The sequence below is a fragment of the Dermacentor albipictus genome, chromosome 9 (assembly GCF_038994185.2).
Source record: "Dermacentor albipictus isolate Rhodes 1998 colony chromosome 9, USDA_Dalb.pri_finalv2, whole genome shotgun sequence".
Taxonomy (NCBI): Eukaryota; Metazoa; Arthropoda; class Arachnida; order Ixodida; family Ixodidae; genus Dermacentor; species Dermacentor albipictus.
Window position 1 is genome coordinate 57413707 of NC_091829.1, and position 22183 is coordinate 57435889.

Genomic DNA, 22183 nt, shown 5'->3' on the forward strand with positions numbered 1-22183 from the left:
TCCTGCAGTCCGCAAAGCGACATAGACTCCCAGTATACACACACCATAACTGGTGCGCCCCGTTCGTTCTGGCCTGCTGCAGCCATGGGCAAATTGTGCTTGTGGCCTACCTCGGCCATGATTTGCTCAAAACGGAGACCAGCATATGTGCTTACATGGTTCGAAGTGTATGAAGTTGATAGCCGTATGGGTGGAAAGGCCCGCAAGAATGGCTGCCGAAGGTGATGCCCACAAAAGCGACTTGTCCACATTGCGACAAAGTGGGACACAAAGTGTGAGCCACACATAGCGGCCCCCGAAAGAAAATAAATGTGCAGGTTGGAAAGGAGTTAACGCTAAAATGCCGGGTAGTCCATGTCGCTGTGTTGGTTGCGGCAGCAGATGCCTGCGTCACCTGATTGCTTCGCAATGGAAGTTGCTCATCTTCAACGGCAACTGTTGGTTCAAACAGGTGCAAGGCTCTGTCCAATCTGTTTGTACCGCAGGTTGTCGCTCGTTACCAGACCACCACATGTGACAAAGGCAAGCATTATGCCTGTAAGATGGTTCGTAGCCAATGTATAATGTATTGTCAACCTCAAGCGGTGACTGATTGCCGTTTAATTTTGCTGTTATGTCACTTGGTTACGGTCGCAGTTTTATGTTTTTCGAATATTGCTGCCTGGTCGGTTGCACTGGGAAGCAGCCTCTCGAAGTAAGAATTTGATCCTGCAGTCTGCACAGCGACATAGACTCCCAATTTACGCACACCGTGATTCGTGCTCCCCGTTCACCCTTTCCTGCTGCAGCCATGGGCAAATTGTGCCTCTGGCCTTTCTCGGCCGCGATTAGGCATGAACGGAGACCAGCATAAGTGCTTACATGGTCGGACGTGTATGAGGTTGGGTGGAAAGGCCCGCAAAAGTGGCCGATGAAGGTGATGCCCACGAAAGCGACTTGTCCATATTGAGACAATGTGGGACACCAAGTGTGAGCCACACATTAGCGGCCTCCAAAAGAAAAGAAACATGCAGGCTGGAAAGGAGTCAATGCTAAAATGATGGGTAGTCCATGTCGCTGTGTAGGCTGCGGCAGCAGATGCCTGCGTCACCCGACTGCTTTGCACTGCAAGTTGCTCATCTTTAACAGCGACTGTCGCCGCAAACAGGTGGGACACTCTGTCCAATCTGTTTCTGCTGCTGGTTGTTGCTCGTTAGTAGACCACCACGTGCGACGAAGTCGGGCACTACGCCTGTAGGTAGGCAGCTCAATGTACCCTAAGAGACCCGTGTATGTGAATGCTCACTGTTGCCATATGGTTCGTCGCCAATGTATGATGTATTGTCTGAACCTCATGCGGTGACTGATTGCTGTTTAATTTTGCTGTTATGTCACTTGATTATGGTCGCAGTGTTATATTTTTCGAATATTGCGGCCTGATCGGTTGAACTGGGAAGCAGCCTCTCGAAGTAAGAATTTGATCCTGCAGTCTGCACAGTGACATAGACTCCCAATTTACGCACACCGTGATTCGTGCTCCCCGTTCACCCTTTCCTGCTGCAGCCATGGGCAAATTGTGCCTCTGGCCTTTCTCGGCCGCGATTAGGCATGAACGGAGACCAGCATAAGTGCTTACATGGTCGGACCTGTATGAAGTTGGGTGGAAAGGCCCGCAAAAGTGGCTGATGAAGGTGATGCCCACGAAAGCGACTTGTCCATATTGAGACAATGGGGGACACCAAGTGTGAGCCACACATTAGCGGCCTCCAAAAGAAAGAAACATGCAGGCTGGAAAGGTGTCAATGCTAAAATGATGGGTAGTCCATGTCACTGTGTAGGCTGCGGCAGCAGATGCCTGCGTCACCCGACTGCTTTGCACTGCAAATTGCTCATCTTTAACAGCGACTGTCGCCGCAAACAGGTGGGACACTCTGTCCAATCTGTTTCTGCTGCTGGTTGTTGCTCGTTAGTAGACCACCACGTGCGACGAAGTCGGGCACTACGCCTGTAGGTAGGCAGCTCAATGTACCCTAAGAGACCCGTGTATGTGAATGCTCACTGTTGCCATATAGTTCGTCGCCAATGTATAACGTATTGTCTGAACCTCATGCGGTGACTGATTGCTGTTTAATTTTGCTGTTATGTCACTTGGTTATGGTCGCACTGTTATGTTTTTAGAATATTGCGGCCTGGTCGGTTGCACTGGGAAGCAGTTTCTCGAAGTAAGCATTCGCTCCTGCAGCCTGCACAGCGACATAGACTCCCAATTTTCATGCACCGTGATTCGTGCTCCCCGTTCGCGCTTTCCTGCTGCAGCAATGGGCATATTGTGCCTCTGGCCTTTCTCGGCCGCGATTAGGCATGAACGGAGACCAGCATACGTGCTTACATAGTCCGATGCGTATGAAGTTGATAGCTACATGGGTGGAAAGGCCCGCAAAAGTAGCTGATGGAGGCGATGCCCACGAAAGCGACTTGTCCATAGCGAGACAATGTGAGACACCAAGTGTGAGCCACACATTAGCGGCCCCCGAAAGAAAAGAAACGTGCAGGTTGGAAAGGAGTGAACGGCTAAAATCTGGGGTAGCCCATGTCGCTGTGTAGGCTGCGGCAGCAGATGCCTGCGTCTCCCGATTGCTTCGCAATGCAATTTGGGCATTTTTAACGGCGACTGTCGCTGCAAATAAGTGGCACACTCTGTCCAATATGTTTCCGCTGCTGGTTCTTGCTCGTTAACCTGACCACCACGTGCGACGACGACGGTGAGCCGTTTACGAGCTCGCGTCAATGATTCCAGCGTATCTCGACATGCAAATTTTATTTCTGCTATTGCACGAGGATGTACACTGCTTGTCTTCTGCCAATAAAGTCGCGCGTTCTGTTCACTCACTTGTGGCTTGTTTGTATGGGCGTCAGTAGAGGCTCTTGGCAATTAGAACGCACCAGCTAAGCGGCAGCGAAGGCATTGAGGCATGCCGCATAGCCTGCAGGGCAAGCACGGCACGTACCAGCGTACGCGACCGGCAAAAAACGGCCATATTGAATTTTGCGCTAAAAAAAAAAAGTTTGCACTTCCGCTTCCGGATTGAGCAACGTCATCTGGCGTCCCCGAAAGTTAGTTCCATGCGCTGCCGCTGCTTATTTTCGAACCACTGCCAAAGGTACAGTTTCCCTTCTCTAAAGTTGTTCTTTATTCTATGGTGCGAGGCGAGCTGACTGATCGTGTGCGTTCTGTGCATGTGCTGTGCTATTTTTCGAGTGTTGGGCTGTTTGGTTGAAGTGGTGGGGTGGGACAACGATGCCGAACACGTGTTGCGTGCCTAGGTGCCGTTCCGGCTACAAGGGCATGACCGAAAAGGTGTCGTTGTTCTGTTTACCTAATAACAAGGAGCAGCGCGAGAAATGGAAGCGGGCCATACCGCGGCAGGAAAGTGGCGGTTTTAATTTCGAATCGAAGTATACACGTGTGTGCGCGAAACACTTTCACGCCTCGGACATCGTCACCGCATACAATTTCAACATCAACGGCGACGACGTGTCCCTGGAGCGTGAGAAGCCGACGCTGAACACATTTGCTTTATGCTTTGTTGCAACCTCAATTTCTGTTATACCAGGATAGAGTAGTTCACAGCAATAGCGCCCTTACCCCGACCATCTATGAAAGGTATCGCATTAGAATTCCTTTAAATGAAAGTGTTAAAACAGAATAATATACATTGTTTTATTTTCCATTGTCCTCTAGTCTTGGCTATTGATGGGCTACAATTCTTCAATTGCATGTACTTTTAAGTCTATAAGCTGCTATAAGTAAGAAGGTTATTAGCACACTGTTAGCTACATTTGTATTGTGATTTGCTGAGCAAGTTTTGTGTGTATATTTAAGTAACAGCTGAAGAAGTAGAAAGGTGGTATCTCTAACAAGCCATATAAAAAAAATTGCTGTATTTGTGATGTGGCTACTTGTGTTCGTTTGAGAGTTCTTTAGCCGTGTGTTATGAAATGCTTATGCTTTACACTTTCTTGTTTATAGAAACAATCGACTATGCAATCTGTACTTATTGCCATTCGTTTGCTGGTGTTTGTTTCCTGCCTCCCAATGCATACCTCTCACGTTTGATCTTATTTCTTTATGCGTATTATATCAGTGTCATGCTTTTAACAAACTTCTTGCATTGTGACTGGTGGACCATTTATGACCGGACGCCTCTGTGCTATCTCCATTTCGCTCCGTTTATTTTACATGATAAATAAATGATCGTGCTTGTATTTTGTTTTTGCACCAACACGTTTTATTTCTTTTCTTAATCGAATTATAAAGTTTTTTTTTTCATTTTTCCACCATGATAAGAATATCAGGACCGGTGATTGCAACATTTTAACATATTGTAGATAGTTGAGAATTAAGAACCAAAATACCTAGTCTCGTCGTTTCTGCGTCGAAACCACGAGCAGTGTGAATAAGTGCTGGGCTTACTGAACCGCTTCTAAAGGACTGCTTGCTAAGGCAATTGCCTAATTACAGCTAGTTTCAACTGTGCAGGTCCTAACACTTCAGGTTCGCCTGAGTTTCAAACTTCAAACTGAGTTTCAAGTTTAAGTTTGCCTTAATCCGTTGTTAAAAGCCGCACCGAAGACATTTAGTAGCGAACTTCGTCTTGCATTAATTCTACCTAAATCTTATTCAGAAATGGCATCGCTTTGCAAGAAATCTTAAGCGCATGGAGCAGCTCAGTTCCCTTTTCTTTGTCATTAAGTATTCTACGGTAGCAGCCCTTTGCAATAGCAATTTCATTCTTTTGATCTCGTTATAAGATAATGCCCACAGAGTCCTTCTATGCCACAGTTTAACAGAAACTGAACAGCTGTGCTCGGCGAACAATCTGGCGCTATGCGCAACGGAGAATTGGCGCTTACTCCTCTGGTGATAAGTGGGACCACTGGCGTTTTGTTGCGAAATCGCGGTGTTTAAGGCAAATATTAAAAAGTGGAGCCCACCGAAGCGTTGAGGCGAACGGCGATGACGAAGAAATCCGGACCGGGACCGCCCGGCCGTGTACAGCGGACGCACTTCGACGGGGGCGAAATGCAAAACACCTGTTTATTTAAATTTAGGTGCATTTTAAAGGATCCCAGGTGGTCAAAACTAATCCCGAGTCCCCACCACGGCGTGCCTCATAATCGTATCGCGGTTCTGGCTCTTAAAATTCCAGATCTTTCTTTTTTTTTTGGTCTGAGACCGCCGCAAGCTCCATGTTATGAGCGGCTTTTTTTTTTTCGTCCCGTGCGCTCGTATCATCGCAGAAGACACGCTCAGGCAGTAATTTAATTATATTCAATGTTAAAAATAGTTACGTGAAACTAAAGCGATCGTTGAGGAAGTTGAGAAAGCTAGAATACCGAGGCTGCCCCACCCACAACCACAGCGGTAGCGGCGTTCGCATGCCCTCCCATGCACGGTTGCGCCTCTAGCGGCGGGCGCTGGCGCTATATGAAACTGAGGCGGCAGTTTCGTGACCGGAAAAACATGGAAGGACTCTGGTTGTACCGTGCAGTATTACTACTCGGTCTAAGAATTTCGCGTCTGCAAGCACGCGAATTCGGCGACATTGTGGTGGTCCTGGATATCTTTCTTTCCTCCTCTCTTGACGTGAAAATCAATTTAGATAGCACAATGACACGACTAGTGTTGCCTACATGTATTGTCTACCTGTTGCGCAGGTAATTGCAAATACCTGTTGCGAGGCAATTGCAAATAGCTTTCGGATTGCCAAGTAACGTGTTCGCAAAATGAGCTTGGGGCCGCGAAAAAGAATAGGAAAAGTTTACCACGACGTCGAAGTTGGTGACGTAGAGGCTCTTGCACGGAATGTTGACCAAATCTGAGTCGACTCCTTTCTTTGCGGACTTTACGGTGTAGACGAGGGTGCCCAGCTCGAAGGACAGCCCCACCTTGGTGTTGGAGGGGAATTGCTTGTCTCTCGTCATGAGCGTTGTAATGGTTTTCTGCGCGCAGGATGCCGAAATAAAATAAAAACCAGTAAGCAACTATTACAGGAGGCGGTTCTTTAAATGGCACATACAAACCTGGCAATATATCTATTGCCAAGTCTGTATGTGCGGTATATATATATATCTATATATATATATATATATAATGTCGTCCGTCGGTTCCTTAAAGCACTCTATATGACCGGGTTCAAAGACACATATGACTTCAAATATATTTATATATATCTTTGAGACAGAGATCAGAAATCGAGAGGCTCGATTTTGTCTTGTCCATATAGTGCCAAGAGACATAAAGCCAAGGAAAGCATCTGGGAAAATAACCGTGGTTCAAGCTGCAATGTAGAACATAAGGAAAGGGAAATGAAAGTGGGCGATAAGGTAACTCGTCGGCGGTGGGAGCCGGAACCACAATCTCCGGATTTCGCGTGTGTAACTGAGCTACCGCAGCGCCGTGTTCCCATTCACTCGTGGTCAGTAATACGCGTGTTCTAAATCTAGGCCTGCGATCAGTAGTTAATTTAGTCTACGCTTTCCTAGTTTTAACTGTCTGTTGACATCACACGTCTGACATTTTGGCCGATGATGCGACGTGATACGTGAAGTGCAGGATCAGCAAACATCACAAAGGGATGTTCTGCATGCCCCACGATGGCCAATTGACGTCACGATGGCCATGTGACGTCACGATGGCCATGAATTTCGCTGGCTAGCGCACCCAGAGATACGCGTGCAATAACACCCAAGAAAGTTAACGTGAGGACAGCCGCCGTCGTAGCAAAATTGGTAAAACGGTCTTTTTTTTAAATTTTAAACGGTTACATTTTTTTTTCTGAAACATGCAGAATGCGTAACTCAAATATGAACGCCTCTTTCAGCCAAGCCTACGAAATTTTCTTGCTGCACTGAACACCACGGGGATGGCATTTGGTGGCGGGGCTTCTTCCGGCAAGAGCTCGTTTACTACGGCCGTCTACCACCGGTCACGCTATGCTAAATCCACCACCTTGTCAGCAGTCGCAGCCAGTGATCTGTGTTGCTTCCTTTGTTTTATAACTATTGATTTTTTTGCCGCGCTGCGCCTTGAAAACTGAGCGAAGCCGTATTCACACTGCGACATTAGCCGTCTGGAGTGGCGTGGAACCAATTTCGGCGGCGACGATATTCGCCAGTATATCCGTTCCCGCGCCGATCGGTCCCGGACCGATATTTAGTTGGCGCCGGATTCCCTCACCGCGTACCAATCAGGCGCGATGAGCTAGTTCTGTCGCAGTCCCTAAGGTGAGCTGTGACATTGGACTTGCTAATCTAACTGATGCATAAACACCTCGTTCTTTTCGACGAGCGCCACGTAAACTACAAGGACAACGGACTACAAGGGCCTGGGGAATAAGGTCGGTCGCGAACACGCCGCTGGCAACGTCTCTTCGGCGAACGCTTCCTCTACGCGTCATGCATCTTCAGAAAGGTGCTCGCCAGCAGGCTCTGGCAGTAGTACCTCTTTTTTCTCAGGATTTATTATCGTCCTTGCGAGATGTGATGATGAGACTCAAAGTGAAAACACGCGAACCCCACACGAGCTGAGATAGCTGCGCAGATTCGAGCCGCGGGAACAACCGTGATACAAAACCGGCCACGAGGCGTTCATTTCAGGGATCGCCAGCTGTTTGTGCGCAGGCGCGAGTAAGAGCGGGCGGGAGAGAGGAAATCTGGGGGCTTTCGCTCCTTGAATATAAGGCATTGCCTAGGCACTACGGAGCAGGTTACTTAGCGCGCGTTGTATTCGTTTGTCTCCATTCATGCCGGTATTACTGAGTACGGTCGAGTTTTATTACGCTCCGACGCTGGCTGCCCGCGCGGTGAGGCAGTGGGCACGGACGCCCCATTTGGTGATCGCTGTGTCTGAAGGGGCAAGGTTCTGACTGTTGTTGTATAAGTCGCGGGTTGCCTTTTCCGTCCTGACGATAGAGTGGATTTTTTACGAGCACTGCTCCAGGAGGGCACATGTAACCGGCAAAAGGAGGCCTCAGGAAAGCAAGGCGGCGCAGGATCTCCAAGGGATGGCGGGGGGGGGGGGGGTAATCAAAGCTGGAAGCAGGGTGGCCCGTGGGTTGCGGCCGCGGAGGCCGAAGTGTGCCAGGGGGTGTTCGCATAAAAAATGGGTGGTTCGCGACAGTAGGCAGCCGATATTATACATCCGTGGCACGTGCGGTTCTAGCTTTGCTGTCCCCGTTGCCGCTTTTGTGTCCACGTGGCACCGCCAGTAATGCGAAATAACGACTCGTTGTTGCAATAAATTAAAAACACAGTTGAATAAAAATATCGTTTCGTCCAGCCACCAACCAACGGTAAGTTCACCACTGCCACGCCCAGCGACTTCTGAAACACCAGTCAGAACCAGTCTGTCAGTCAGTCAGAGTACGTCGGAAAGAGTTTTTTGCGGCATAGGCCCTGGTGGTGAGTCAGTCATGAAGGATTAAACCTTTCTATCTTCTTACGACGCTCTACGTTTAAAAAAAAACTCTGATTTTTCCGGGGGGAAAGTAGGGGCCGTAGCATAGGTCCAGTGGTCGCCAAATGGGTCGTCAATGCCCGCTGCCTTCACCTATTGTTCCGCGCCGGCAGCCAGCGTCCGAGCTCTAACTCGACCCCACTCCGCAATGCCTGCACGCCTACGGACAAACGGCTGCATGAAAAGTTGAGCACGTAATAACTGGATTTCTTTGTTCTTTCTGCGCATGCGCTATGAGCAGTGGGTGCGAGAGAGAAATGTGGAGACTTTCGGTCCTTGAGATTTCTCTTCGCCTTGGTACTTCGAGGAAGAAAGTTGTTAGCTCCGCTCGTCCATGGCCGAGCTCGCAGCATAATCGACAGAATGCGTGGCAGGCGTTCTGTTGCGTGGCCGGCAAGGCGAAAAGCCGTGTCTAAGGTGAGTTTGTTGCTATTTTTTTGCGAGGTAGCATATTAAATTTTTATAGTCGCAGGGGGATACGTTTAGAAGCGAGGTGTCTTCTCGGATGACTTTAGTTGCAAAGCATTACATCGTGCCGCTGCATTTGTTCTTTAGTGTCGGTGAGCAAGGTCAGCAAAGCGCATACTTCAGGAGATTCGCGGGACGAAAACAGTTTATTATTTCAAGTGCCGTGCTGATGCATTAGTTCTTAGTGTAACTGAGCATACAAGACACTTGGGCATTCGCGGGAATGGAACATTTCGTGCTATTTATGTGAAAGTACTAAAACTTGCGTCGCCATGCATTCTGAGCCGTAGATCGTTGTGAGAGCTGTACAGCCACACTGGAAAAACACTACGCCCTGCGGATGAATACGGCACAAATGTATGCTAAAGGAAAATGGCTGTCATGGAATTTCTTAGCAGTAGACCCTTGTGAAAGCTGTACAGTAACACTGATATCGGCTACGTGGTGTGCAATCAGCCAGCTCTTCCACACTCTGAAAATACTTAAGACCAGAGGAAAATTTCTAAAACTACAAGAAGGCAACCAGATTTGATAAATCATAGTTTTGATGTATCCAGTAGAAGCACCTGCACTAACATAAACTAAGTGTCAGTAAAAGTTGCGTCAACTTTACACCAACGATAAACGCAATTCCACTGCATGGATGACTTGCCTTGTATGAAAGGATTGTTTTCTCCTTTTGCTCGTCTGTTCGCTACATAAGCTTTGAGGATTAAGACGAAGTCTCACTATTTAGTGCAATGCGTTTGTCACTGGCTGACCACAAATTAATCGTTATCAATGTCGTATAATGAGCATTAAAAAGTTCTCTTCAGCTGCTCCTTTGTGACTGCTGAGCCGGCTGTGCTTACATAGGTGCAGATACACCTGCAGAGGGTCATCACTGAATTGCATTTTTTTCTTTACAGGAGGGTGGCCACCTGCATAAATACACTTTTTTGACTGACTCAACATAGGTTACTTCGCTTTTATGCGAAGCATATTACGAGAGCTCAACCCAGCTCCTCAGGCGCGGCGGTGTCGCCTTCAATGACCTTTGACCCCATTCCATACCACGTGACACCGTGACGTTACGACAGAGGAGAAACGGTGCTCCAACTCGCGCCGTCGCTAGCGGCGTCGCGGCGGTATATAAGCAGCTGCGCTTGTTTCTAGGTGGCTTTGGCTCAACTCTTGCAAAATGGGCTGGGTGGGAATCGAACCAGGGTCTCCGGAGTGTGAGACGGAGACGCTACCACTGAGCCACGAGTACGATGCTTCAAAGCGGTACAAAAGCGCCTCTAGTGAATGCGGTGTTGCCTTAGAAACGAGCTGTTTCTAAGGCTCAGGCGTGCGTCGCTTGCTCAGGCGCACATTTCGTTGCCGCTTCGAACGCTGCGTTGCTCGACGCTCACCGCGTCCAATGCGGGTGCGTAGTCGCTGCGCCATAGCCGATTGTCTTACACCCCTTGGCGGGTCGACGGGAACGCTGTCGCGTTCCACTCTTGAAGGCGAAGCAGAGTAACGCATGAGTTGTTTTTTCGTCTAGCCGAACCAAATATAGCGAAGCAACAGCAGTTCACCAGGCTAAACAGTGGTTGAACAACTAAAATAAAGGCTACTATGCTTCGCATGCTGGGCTGAACCTTAGCTAAGCCACGACCATTTTTTATCAATCCTTTAAATCACGCACACAGGCGTACGTTACCCTCTTCATTTAGTAAAGAAGGGTAAACATCGAAAAAATGGTGCTGCTCAAATAGCTTGAGCGTGCATGCGTTTTCTATCCGCAGTGACAGACAAGACGGCTCGAGCGTTGCATAATGCCGTTTGCCTAAAGTCAGCTTCGCCGCAAGGCGCAACTGTCGCACAATCAACCACTTGTAGTGTATTGCGGCGTAGTGTACCAAGAGTGGAAAGCCGCCACTGTCAGAAGATAGAGTGTGATATACTTCAGCACCTGCCGTCACGTCTCCTGTCGCAGTACAAGCACGGAGACGCCGAACAAGTGTACTGGCAGCCTTCAGAGCTTTTTCGCACGCGTTTGTAGCGATCTGAGCCCTTGTTTTGCCCCCATAGAGCGCCCCGTATATGAGCTAGAAAACGTAACAGCCGGGATTAGTAGTACGCGCTCCTTCATTAATTACCCTTGAGCACAAGCACCTCAGAATCACTACGAATCTGCACCACGTCGCCAGTATCAGTGTTACTGTGCAGCTTTCACGAGGGTGTACTGCTATGAAATTGCATGACGACCATTTTTCTTTAGCACACATTTGTTTCGTATTCATCCGCAGGTCGTAGTGTTTTGCCAGTGTGGCTGTACAGCTCTCACAACGATATACGGCGCAAATTGCATGGCGAGGCAGAATACAAAATGTTCAGTTCCCACGAATTTCCAAGTGTGTTGTATGCTAAGTTACATGAACTAATGCATCGGCAGTGCAGTTGAATTCATAAACTGTTTCCTTTCCCCTGATTCCCCTGAAGTGTGTGGTATACTCACTGACACTAATGAACAAAGCATCGGCATGACGTAATGCTTTGTCATTTAAGTCATCCGAGAAAACTCCTCACATCCAAACGCTTCCTCCTGCAACTGTCAGAATGTAATACGCTACCTCCGCAAAAAAAGAAAGAAAGAAAGAAAAACGCAACAAACTAGCATCGGCACGGCAATCGAATTCATGAACTGTTTCTGTTGCCGCGAATCTCCTGAATTTAGTTTCAGTATGCTGACCTTGCTCAATTGAATCGGCGCGATGTAATGCTTTTCCACCAAAGTCATCAGAGAAGATACCTCACATCCATACATATCCCTCTGCGACTATAAAAATTTAATATGCTACCGTCGCAACAAAATAGCAACAAGCTCACCTCGGACACGGCTTTTTCGCCTTGCTGGCCACACATTCTGTCGATTCTGTGCAGCCAGCGTGGCTAAAGACAAACGAAGCTAACAACTTCCTTCCCCGTAGAACCTAGGCGAAGAGAAATCTCAAGGACCGAAAGTCCCCACATTTCTCTCTCGCAACCATTGCTCCTCGCGCATGCGCAGAAAGAGCGGAAATATGCAATTATGATGTGCTCGTCAACAAACCTCCTCCCTAGTGCCTAGGCAGAGTCACCTGTTCAAGGAGCAAAAGGCCCCACAATTTCCTCCCTCGCGGCTGCTCCTACTTGCGCCTGCGCAGAAACGGCGGGCGATCCCTCAATTTAACGTCTCGTCAACCGGCCGAGTATTTTCAACTGCTTGTAGGTACAGCGGGGCGCGGCACTTGCGGAGACGATGGACGTTTGCGCGCATGCGCGAGTAAGGGCGGGTGCGAGAGAGGAAATGTGGGGCGTTTTTCTCCTTGAAAATACGACTCTGCCTAGGTACTACGGAGGAGTTTCTTGGCGCGCGCGGTATGCGCTTGTCCCTAGGCGCGCCGGCAGAAGTCACGGGGTGCGATAGTGCTGAGCTTACCAGCGCAAGTTGGCGGCGCGAGGCAATTGTATTTATTCGATCATGTTTTTACTAATGAAAACAACGTGTCATTATTCAACAATATCGGCGGCGCCTCCAGGGCACCAAAGCGGCAACGGGGACATCAAAGCCGGACCTGTCCGTCGGTTGGGGCTCGTAGAGGGCTGCGCGTGCCAGGGAAGTATAAGATCGGCGGTCCTGTATCGTGTACAGCCAATTTGTTATGTGAACACCTCCTGGCACGCTTCAGCCTCTGTGGCCCCAACCCTCGCGCAGCCCTGCTTCAAGCTTTGATCCCCCTCACTACCGCTTGGGAGCCGCGGAGATCCTGCGCCACCTGTTTTAAGATAACCTCTGGTGCTCCCCTGAGGCCTCCGTCTGCCGGTTACATGTGCCCTGCTGGAGCAGTGCTTGTAAAAAATCCGATCTATCGCCGTGACGAGAGAAGCGACCCTCGACTTATACAACGCCAGTCAGAACATTGTCCCTTCAGACACTGCGATCGCGTCCGTGCCCACTGCCTCACCGCGCGGGCAGGCAGCGGCGGAGCGTATAAACCAACTCGACCGCACTCCGCAATGCCGGCATGTCTAGGGGACAAACGAATACGACGCCCGCTAAGAAAACTCCTCTGTAGTGCCTAGACCGAGTCATACATTCAAGGAGCAAAGGCCCCCAGATTCTCTTTCTCGCGCCTGCGCAGAAACGTTGATCTCCGTCAAAAGTGCCACGCCCCGCCGTACCTACTAGCAATTCTAAAAACGCCAACACGGCCATGTCTGGCACTCGCTTGGAGGTTAGCGCTTTACGCGGCAGATGTCGCCTATATCGCGTTCGGGCGACTCGGTATGCAAGCAGTGTGAACGAAGCGAAATTTGGCGGCAGGGGAATTCCGTTCGCCTAGAAGCCGGATTCGCCAGTGTGAACCTGACGGCTAACCTGTCTTTCTTCAGGAAGTTCTTACCGCGCTTCTCAACGAACACCTCAGTGTCCACCGTACCACTGCGAGACCGTTACACCGTTCTGCGAGACTTCAACCGGACTTTCGATGGCACGCTTTCTAATAATGTCGCCGGTTGTGACCTACTTTGTGTACACTATTTCGACCAATTCGTTATCACTGGGCAAAGGTCACGTGGTCTTAAGGTACTGAGGCCTTAGTCTAACACCATCTTCATGTGCACTAGGCGTGTCTTGCACTGAACAATAACACAGCAGCCATCATGGTGTTCTATTTTTTTTCTCTTTTGTATACTTCTCGCGTTTCTTTCGGCCCTGCGTACTCCTCATACTCTCATAATATCTGTCTCGTCATCGCACAAATGCAGTATACACATGGCGTTGTTCGTCTTACCGTCTCGTGTTTCGCGTAACAATATGAACCCGTCGTAAGTGGATTGAGTCTGCTGGTCAGGCTGGAATCGGGCGGTCGATCTCATGTAAACGCAATCGGGATGCGTCGCAATAGCGTCGAGTCAGGCTGAGCCAGCCCAAATGCACGGCGTAGCTTCACCGAACCCGACCCATTTGTCACGCGCATGGAAACTCAGACGCGTCGGATCAGCAAGCGATGCGATTTGAGCGGGTCCACTAAGACATCAGCTCTCTTTCGCGCCGGCATCGCAATCAGTATCATCAACATCATCATCATCAGCCTGGTTACGCCCACTGCAGGGCAAAGGCCTCTCCCATACTTCTCCAACAACCCCGGTCATGTACTAATTGTGGCCATGCCGTCCCTGCAAACTTCTTAATCTCATCCACCCACCTAACTTTCTGCCAGCCCCTGCTACGCTTCCCTTCCCTTGGGATCCAGTCCGTAACCCTTAGTGAGCATCGGTTATCTTTCCTCCTCATTACATGCCCATTTCGTTTTCTTGAGTTCAACTAAGATGTCATTGACTCGCGTTTGTTCCCTCACCCAATCTGCTCTTTTCTTATCCCTTACCGTTACACCTATCATTCTTCTTTCCATAGCTCGTTTCGTCGTCCTCAATTTGAGTAGGTCCCATTTCGTAAGCCTCCAGGTTTCTGCCCCGTGGGTGAGTACTGTTAAGACACAGCTATTACATACTTTTGTCTTGAGGGATAATGGCAACCTGCTGTTCATGATCTGAGAAAGCCTGCCAAACGCACCCCAGCCCATTCTTATTGTTCTGATTATTTCCGTCTCATGATCCTGATCCACCGTCACTTTGTGCTCTAAGTATACGTATTCCCTTACGACTTCCAGTGCCTCACTGCCTATTGTAAATTGCTGTTCTCTTCCGAGACTGTTAAACATTAGTTTTCTGCAGATTAATTTTTAGACCCACTCTTCTACATTGCCCCTCCAGGTCAGTGAGCATGTATTGCAATTGGTCCCCTGAGCTACATAGCAAGGCAATATCATCAGCGAATCGCAAGTTACTAAGGTGTTTTCCATTATCTTTTATCCCCAATTCTTCCCAATCCAGGTCTCTGAATACCTCCTGTAAACGCGCTGTGAATTGCATTGGAGAGATCGTATCTCCCTGCCTGACGCCTTTCTTTATTGGGATTTTGTTGCTTGCTTTATGGAGGACTACGGTGGCTGTGGAGCCGCTATAGATATCTTTCAGTATTTTTACATACGGCTCGTCTACACCCTGATTCCGTAATGCCTCCATGACTGCTGAGGTTTCGACAGAATCAAACGCTTTCTCGTAATCAATGAAAGCTATATATAAGGGTTGGTTATATTCCGCACATTTCTCTATCACCTGATTGATAGTGTGAATATAATCTATTGTTGAGTAGCTTTTACAGAATCCTGCCTGTTCCTTTGCTTGACAGAATTCTATGGTGTTCCTGATTCTTTTTGCGATTACCTTAGTAAATAGTTTGTAGGCAACGGACAGTAAGCTGATCGGTCTATAATTTTTCAAGTCTTTGGCGTCCCCTTTCTTATGAATTAGGATTATGTTAGCGTTCTTCCAAGGTTCCGGTGCGCTCGAGGTCATGACGCATTGCGTATACAGGGTGGCCAGTTTCTCTAGAACAATCTGTCCACCATCCTTCAACAAATCTGCTGTTACCTGATCCTCCGCAGCTGCCTTCCCCTTTTGCATATCTCCCAAGGCTTTCTTTACTTCGTCCGGCGTTACCTTTGGGATTTCGAATTCCTCTAGATTATTTTCTCTTCCATTATCGTCGTGGGTGCCACTGGTACTGTATAAATATCTATAGAACTCCTCAGCCACTTGAACTATCTCATCCATATTAGTAATGATATTGCCGGCTTTGTCTCTTAACGCATACATCTGATTCTTGCCAATTCCTAGTTTCTTCTTCGCTGTTTTTAGGCTTCCTCCATTCCTGAGAGCATGTTAAATTCTATCCATATTCTACTTCCTTATGTCAGCTGTCTTACGCTTGTTGATTAACTTCGAAAGTTCTGCCAGTTCTATTGTAGCTGTAGGGTTAGAGGCTTTCATACATTGGCGTTTCTTGGTCAGATCTCTCGTCTCCTGCGATAGTTTGCTGGTATCCTGCCTAGCGGAGTTACCACCGACTTCCATTGCACACTCCTTAATGATGCCCACAAGATTGTCGTTCATTGCTTTAACACTAAGGTCCTGTTCCTCAGTTAAAGCCGAATACCTGTTCTGTAGTTTGATCTGGAATTCCTCTATTTTCCCTCTTACCGCTAACTCATTAATCGGCTTCATATGTACCAGTTTCTTCCATTCCCTCCTCAGGTCTAGGCTAATTCGAATTCTTACCATCCTGTGGTCACTGCAGCGCACATTGCCGAGCACGTCCACATCTTATATGATGGCAGAGTTAGCGCAGAGTATGAAGTCTATTTCATTTCTAGTCTCGCCATTCGGGCTCCTCCACGTCCACTTTCGGCTATCCCGCTTGCGGAAGAAGGCATTCATTATCCTCATATTATTCTGTTCCGCAAACTCTCCTAATAACTCTCCCCTGCTATTCCTAGTGCCTATGCCGTATTCCCCCACTGCCTTGTCTCCAGCCTGCTTCTTGCCTACTTTGGCATTAAAGTCGCCCATTAGTATAGTGTATTTAGTTTTCACTCTACCCATTGCCGATTCCACGTCTTCATAGAAGCTTTCGATTTCCTGGTCATCATGACTGGATGTAGGGGCGTAGACCTGTACAATCTTTATTTTGTACCTCTTATTAAGCTTCACAAGACCTGACACCCTCTCTTTAATACAATTGAATTCCTGTACGTTACCAGCTATATTCTTATTAATCAGGAATCCGACTCCTACTTCTCTTCTCTCCGCTAAGCCCCGGTAGGACAGGACGTGCCCGCTTTTTAACACTGTATATGCTTCTATCAGCCCTATCATATCCCATTTAGTGCCCTCTAATTCCTCCAATAGCACTGCTAGACTCGCCTCACTAGATAACATTCTAGCGTTAAACGTTGCCAGGTTCATATTCCAATGGCGCCCTGTCCAGAGCCAGTGATTCTTAGCACCGTCTGCTGCGTCGCAGTTCTGACCGTCGCCATGGTCAGTAGCTTCGCAGCTGCTGGGGACTGAGGGCCGGGGTTTGATTGTCGTTTCATATAGGAGGTTGTGGCCAAGTACTGCACCAGGGTGGCCAATCCTGCTCTAATGAGGGAGTGCGTTACCGGTTCTGGTCACCGGTATCAGGCCACACTCCAGGCCTGTTTGTGCAATTTTATCAACACGCGGATTTTTTTTCTTTCTTTTTTTTCCGGTGGAAAATTGCCGGCACCGGGCTTCGAACCACGGACCTCTTGCACGCGAGGTGAGTGTTCTACCCCTACGCCACCGCTGCAACCGGAATCGGTATCGGGACACGGCAAGTAGAAGAACCGTGAGGTGAAACGTCGTCCATCTGTTAAGGGGCGTGAAATTGAGCTGTTGGAAACGGCTGGTTCGCATCGAATGCCTCATTAAGCCGGCGTCTGTAGCAGCGGAACTGCAGCTAAAATCCCGTTGGCTGCCACGCCACGTGACGAGCACGACTCGATGGAGTTTCCATCAGCTGAGACGCCATGGCACGAACGCGCCTCGATGGAGCGGAGCGTGGGAAAGCGGACACTTGCTTGCAACACCTGGTGCGCAGTAGCACACCAGGTGTTGTGTGAGGGGAGAGGACATCACCGCGACGCCCAATTACTTGCAAGCTTGTGTTATCAGTGCGTTCCTTGGTAGCGCTAGTTCTCGCCTGTATTCTAACTGCGCCTCGGTAAGGCCAAATTAAAACGTGCCAAGCGTTTCAGTGCGGTCGCTTGCCTGCGAGAAGTTCTTTACCCCAAAGGACAGCTGAGTGGCGTTGAATTGGACATTAATGCTTTCGTATTCACAATTCGTAAGATGTGCTTATGTATCCTCATGATTTTGACATGACCCTCTCGCGTGGTGTTTATGCAAATGTAGCAGTTCTAAACCTTAGTTTGTTATTTTATTGTTATTTTAGTGAAGTTCGCGTCTCAAGAGACATCCGTAGTGCAGCGCCATGTGCCGAAGTGTTAATGCAAGAGCATTAAACCACGCAGCTTTACTCACGATATCTGGTGCCCGGTCGACATTTAACCGAGCCGGCCCTTTCAGGTCACTTCGTTGAAATACAGATGGCGGGTGGCTGTAGCAATCGCTCTCTCGCTCGATCCAGCCCACAGAGGAGTAGACGATCACCGTGTCCGCAACGTGGTTGCTGCAGCGAGTGATACACGATGCCCCTCGTTCAGTAAACACAGGCATACAAGCTTTGGTCGTTAGCAAAGCAGGTCGTACACACACACACACACACACACACACACACACACACACACACACACACACACACACACACACACACGCACGCGCGCGCGCGTCCACACACATACATGCATACATACATACATACATATATATATATATATATATATATATATATATATATATATATATATATATATATATATATATATATATATATATATATATATATATATATATATATATATATATATATATATATATAGATGCAGACACCCGTGCGCTGTCGGTCACGGTCGGAGATTGGGTAACCGACCTTATCCTACATTCCTCCTCGTTTTGTGACAAAATGCGCAAACATGGACACTCGCACGTTTACATTAAAGATGTTCTGGAGCTTCTTTCACTGCCCTGATCCCTTTCCCGCCTCTGGGATTAGTCTTGGAGTTCACAGTTGGACGGCGCCCCGGCAAAAGAATCCATGAACGAATCTGCACCATGTCGCCGATGTGGCGCTCTCGCGACCGACTTCATTCCAGCTGAAGAGTGTCGGGAGGACTTCAATTAACGTAATTCAGTTGGCTCCTGTGTGTTTGCTATTCTTGAAAGCGAGGCATCAGATTAGCGTGCCGGCCCTGAAAGCATCCCTGACCGAATCACGGAAGAAAATTCTTCTGGGGGATGCCTTGCGGGCCTTGATGGAAGCGCATCCAGTACGCTTAAAGGCTAGGATAAAGGCTCATAGCGGATAATTTCAATAAAATGTTTCGCGTTGCATTGCCTATATGTCGGATGAATTTTCCGCGTAGCATTTCCTGATATTTCTTTTATGCTCAGGCTAAATACTTGGTGTAAACCTTGTGACAGAATTTAAGGCGCATCCTATACAATGTATACAGCCTCACCCGTTGTTGCTCGGGTCAGGGTCAATCTCACAGCAAGGCTGTGAGATTGGTCAAGCACATGTAGAGGTCACCTCATAAGGCGAGCATGCGATCGGCTTCACTACAACCCTCTGTATAGTCGTTCCCCCCTTTTCTAAATTTTATTGTACAAAACTGACATTCTCAAACAACTCCAAAGATGAATTATAATTTAGTCTTTTTTTAATGCTCCAAAATATGGCAGGCGACTTGTGCGACCTCGCAGAATGGCAGCACAATTTCGAGCGAAGCTGTTTCCTTCGAGCTATTTTGAGAACTTCTGCTGAGTAATTACTATACTGGGGAACTTTAAAAGGTTTTCTATATATGACTATAGTTCCCATAAAACTTCTCGCGAATTTTTTTGGCGTTCAGGAAATTCAGTCATGCATGCATTGAAGTGCATGATTATGCAACTAAATGCGCAGCTCCTAATTAACGAAAACACTTAAATTTTTCCTACACGTAACCCATACCTTACACATTATTGTCGACTAATACAAATTTTGGGACACGCAGTTCTCCCTCCTCGACGCTGGGAAATGAGCGTAGACGGGCCATATGCAACGCCATCGCGTACTTGGCCAAGAAATTGTTCCGAAAGGGTATACTTGATCAACGTGCAAGTACCTTTGCTCACAGGTGTGACGTAGCTTTCGCGCCATTTTGGATAAATTTGATATCGGTAGGATTTAGAGTCCTGGCAGAGAAATAGGGTAAAATTAGACGGTTTTTAAGACGCCCTTAAATCTCCGGAAAGCTGGCAAGCATAATTTAATGGACATGACGTGAGAAAACTACTTGCGATCACCTCTGCCTAAACGTTAGCTATGATCCATCGCTTACATTGACCAAACATGAACAAGCCGCCCCAATTAGTTCACTGTAGTGACCAGATAAACCTTGTACAACGCATGGAGGTACCGACGAATTGGTATAATAATGATTTGTAACGCGGCTAATTCGGGAAGAGGCGTTAAAACTGCGCTATACAAGAGGCTTGAAATGCTGTGCATTGCTGTTAAGTATGAGCTTGCTGTGGTCCAGGGATTCCTCGGGAAACCGAAACATAGCTGATAACGGACGTGTGACACTCGCTTTCGAAATGCTCTACCGAAGCTGAATTTCGACGGATGCTATGAAGTAGCGTTGTCGAACATGGCGGCACCCATGGCTCCCGCTTCAGAGGGAATTCTCTCGCGATGGCTGTTCTCTGACTCCCGTTGATCGTCAATAACTATTGAAATGAGCTTTCGCGTTTTTTAAACTAACCTGGAACGTTAGTTATGAGTGCGTAATGTATCCATTACAAACGAGACACGTGCGCATAGTGGCAACCTCGTGCGTCTGTTTGTCGTACAAAAATCCCTCACGTGGCCTGACCCTAGGTGCCTAGGGACAGCATCGTTTAGGAATTTTTGAGAAGGCGCGATGCTGGCGCCGAGCGACGCCGTGGCGTGTTCGTGCTCGGCGTGATCCTTTTCTGGACCGCGCGTGATTCAGCATTGCTCATGTGATTGTACGTGCGTTACTTGTGTGTTGGTTGTAGGTTCTGTGTTATGCTATGTTCAGACTACGTTCGTAAGGCGCCGATTTTTCGTAACATACGTAAGCGGAAGCGCAACAAGCGTATGCGTCTAGTTCAGACTGCGAACGTAAAGGTACCAACGTGCGCAATTCTCGCAAAAATCGTGGGTGAGAGTGTTGAAGGGTCGGCAACATTTACGACTGTTATGTCACGACCGTTGCGACACAGCCAATGACCGATAAGCTTTCGGCTTTCAACAACCGGTGACGACACTTCCGTCCTCCCGTCTGCAGACAGCTCCGGGCGCGGGAAGTGCCATTCCGCCATTCCGTGCGCACGATTGGCTGTGTTCGTGAAAATTTTTGCAGTGCGCCTTGCGAAAATCGCGCTACCATACTCCCCTTGAAAAAGCGCCTTGCGAGACTGTTTTCAGTTCATCTGGTTTATCCGCCGAGGAAATCGATGGCCGCAGATGCGTGCTCCGAATTTCGATGAGTGGTCTCATTAGGTTTTCAAGGAAGCGGAACTGCTGGGGCGACATGCGCATGATGTTATGAAACATCGCAGCGTCACCAACTCGGAGCTTGGCGAAAAGGTTGTGAAAATCGCCGTCCGCGGCCCTGTCGAGAAATACTTGCCGCACCCAAACCCTTCTGCGTCGCCTTCGTCGTCTTTGGGCGATTGAATACATGACTATAAGTTTGTTTTGAGCGTGAATTTCTTCGATCTCGGCCAGCGCTCGCATGTTGGCAGGAGCCATATTGGACCGCTGGTGACGTCCATTCTGCAGCTCCAAATTTGATTGGCCTGTTGTAAAAGCCGTAATTTAAGCAGCAGTAAATGTGAACAAAGGTGCCGGCTTAACTGCCGTAACGTTTTTTACAGCCGTTACGTTCGATACGCCAAAAGAGCTGTTACGCGCGTTACGACCGTAGTGTGAACATAGCATTACTTGGCGGAAAGCCGTGAGTAGTGGCGGTGCGGCAGTGCGGCTTTGGTCTCGGTGAGCTCTGGCAGTACAGAATCTGCGTTGTGTGACCCATGCTTTCTTGAGAACACGGCGGTGGTAATAATTGAAATATCGAAGTAGCCTAGCGCCTCGGCAGCAAGTTCTGCGAACCGCGATGTGGCTTCGCCGTGACCGACTTTGCTTAACGGACATCGAGGGATGGGCTGCTCGCTGCAAGTCATGTAAATTCAACAGCGTCGACCGCGCACTGTTCAGCGCTGAGTGTGTGTTTGGTATGCTGTGCTTGAAACGAGTGGTGCAGTCGTGCAGCGGAGGTGGCGGAGAGGAGCAGAGTAGCTTAGGGGCTCCGTTTGCGTGTTCACAGACATGAGCTCCCGTCTTGGTCTCATTAATGGCTGTTGTGGGATTGTGGTGCGCTAGCTCCTTGCCTAGTATGAAGTTTACGACGCCAACACAGAGCATGTTCACGTTTTTCCTCGCTATCTGTCATTTGCATGACGGCCGAGTTGAAAACGAGACGTATGTCCGTGTTCTTTGCGTTTGTGTGTTGTGATTTACTTTCTATTGTGGAAGTTCTGGGAGTCTTATTACGCAAGGAGTGCGAACGTAAACATTAACACGTGTGT

General features: G+C 48.4%; 1 protein-coding gene across 1 annotated transcript in view; it reads right to left on the reverse strand.

Annotated features, from left to right (window-relative positions):
- Nucleotides 1-22183, reverse strand: part of LOC139049966 (uncharacterized) — a 78579-nt gene that overhangs the window by 10587 nt on the left and 45809 nt on the right. The window contains exons 12-13 of the mRNA XM_070525908.1: nt 17945-18092; nt 5806-5982 (exon numbers count right to left, since the gene is read on the reverse strand). Coding sequence (XP_070382009.1) covers nt 5806-5982; nt 17945-18092 — 325 coding nt within the window. The remainder of the gene's footprint in view (nt 1-5805; nt 5983-17944; nt 18093-22183) is intronic.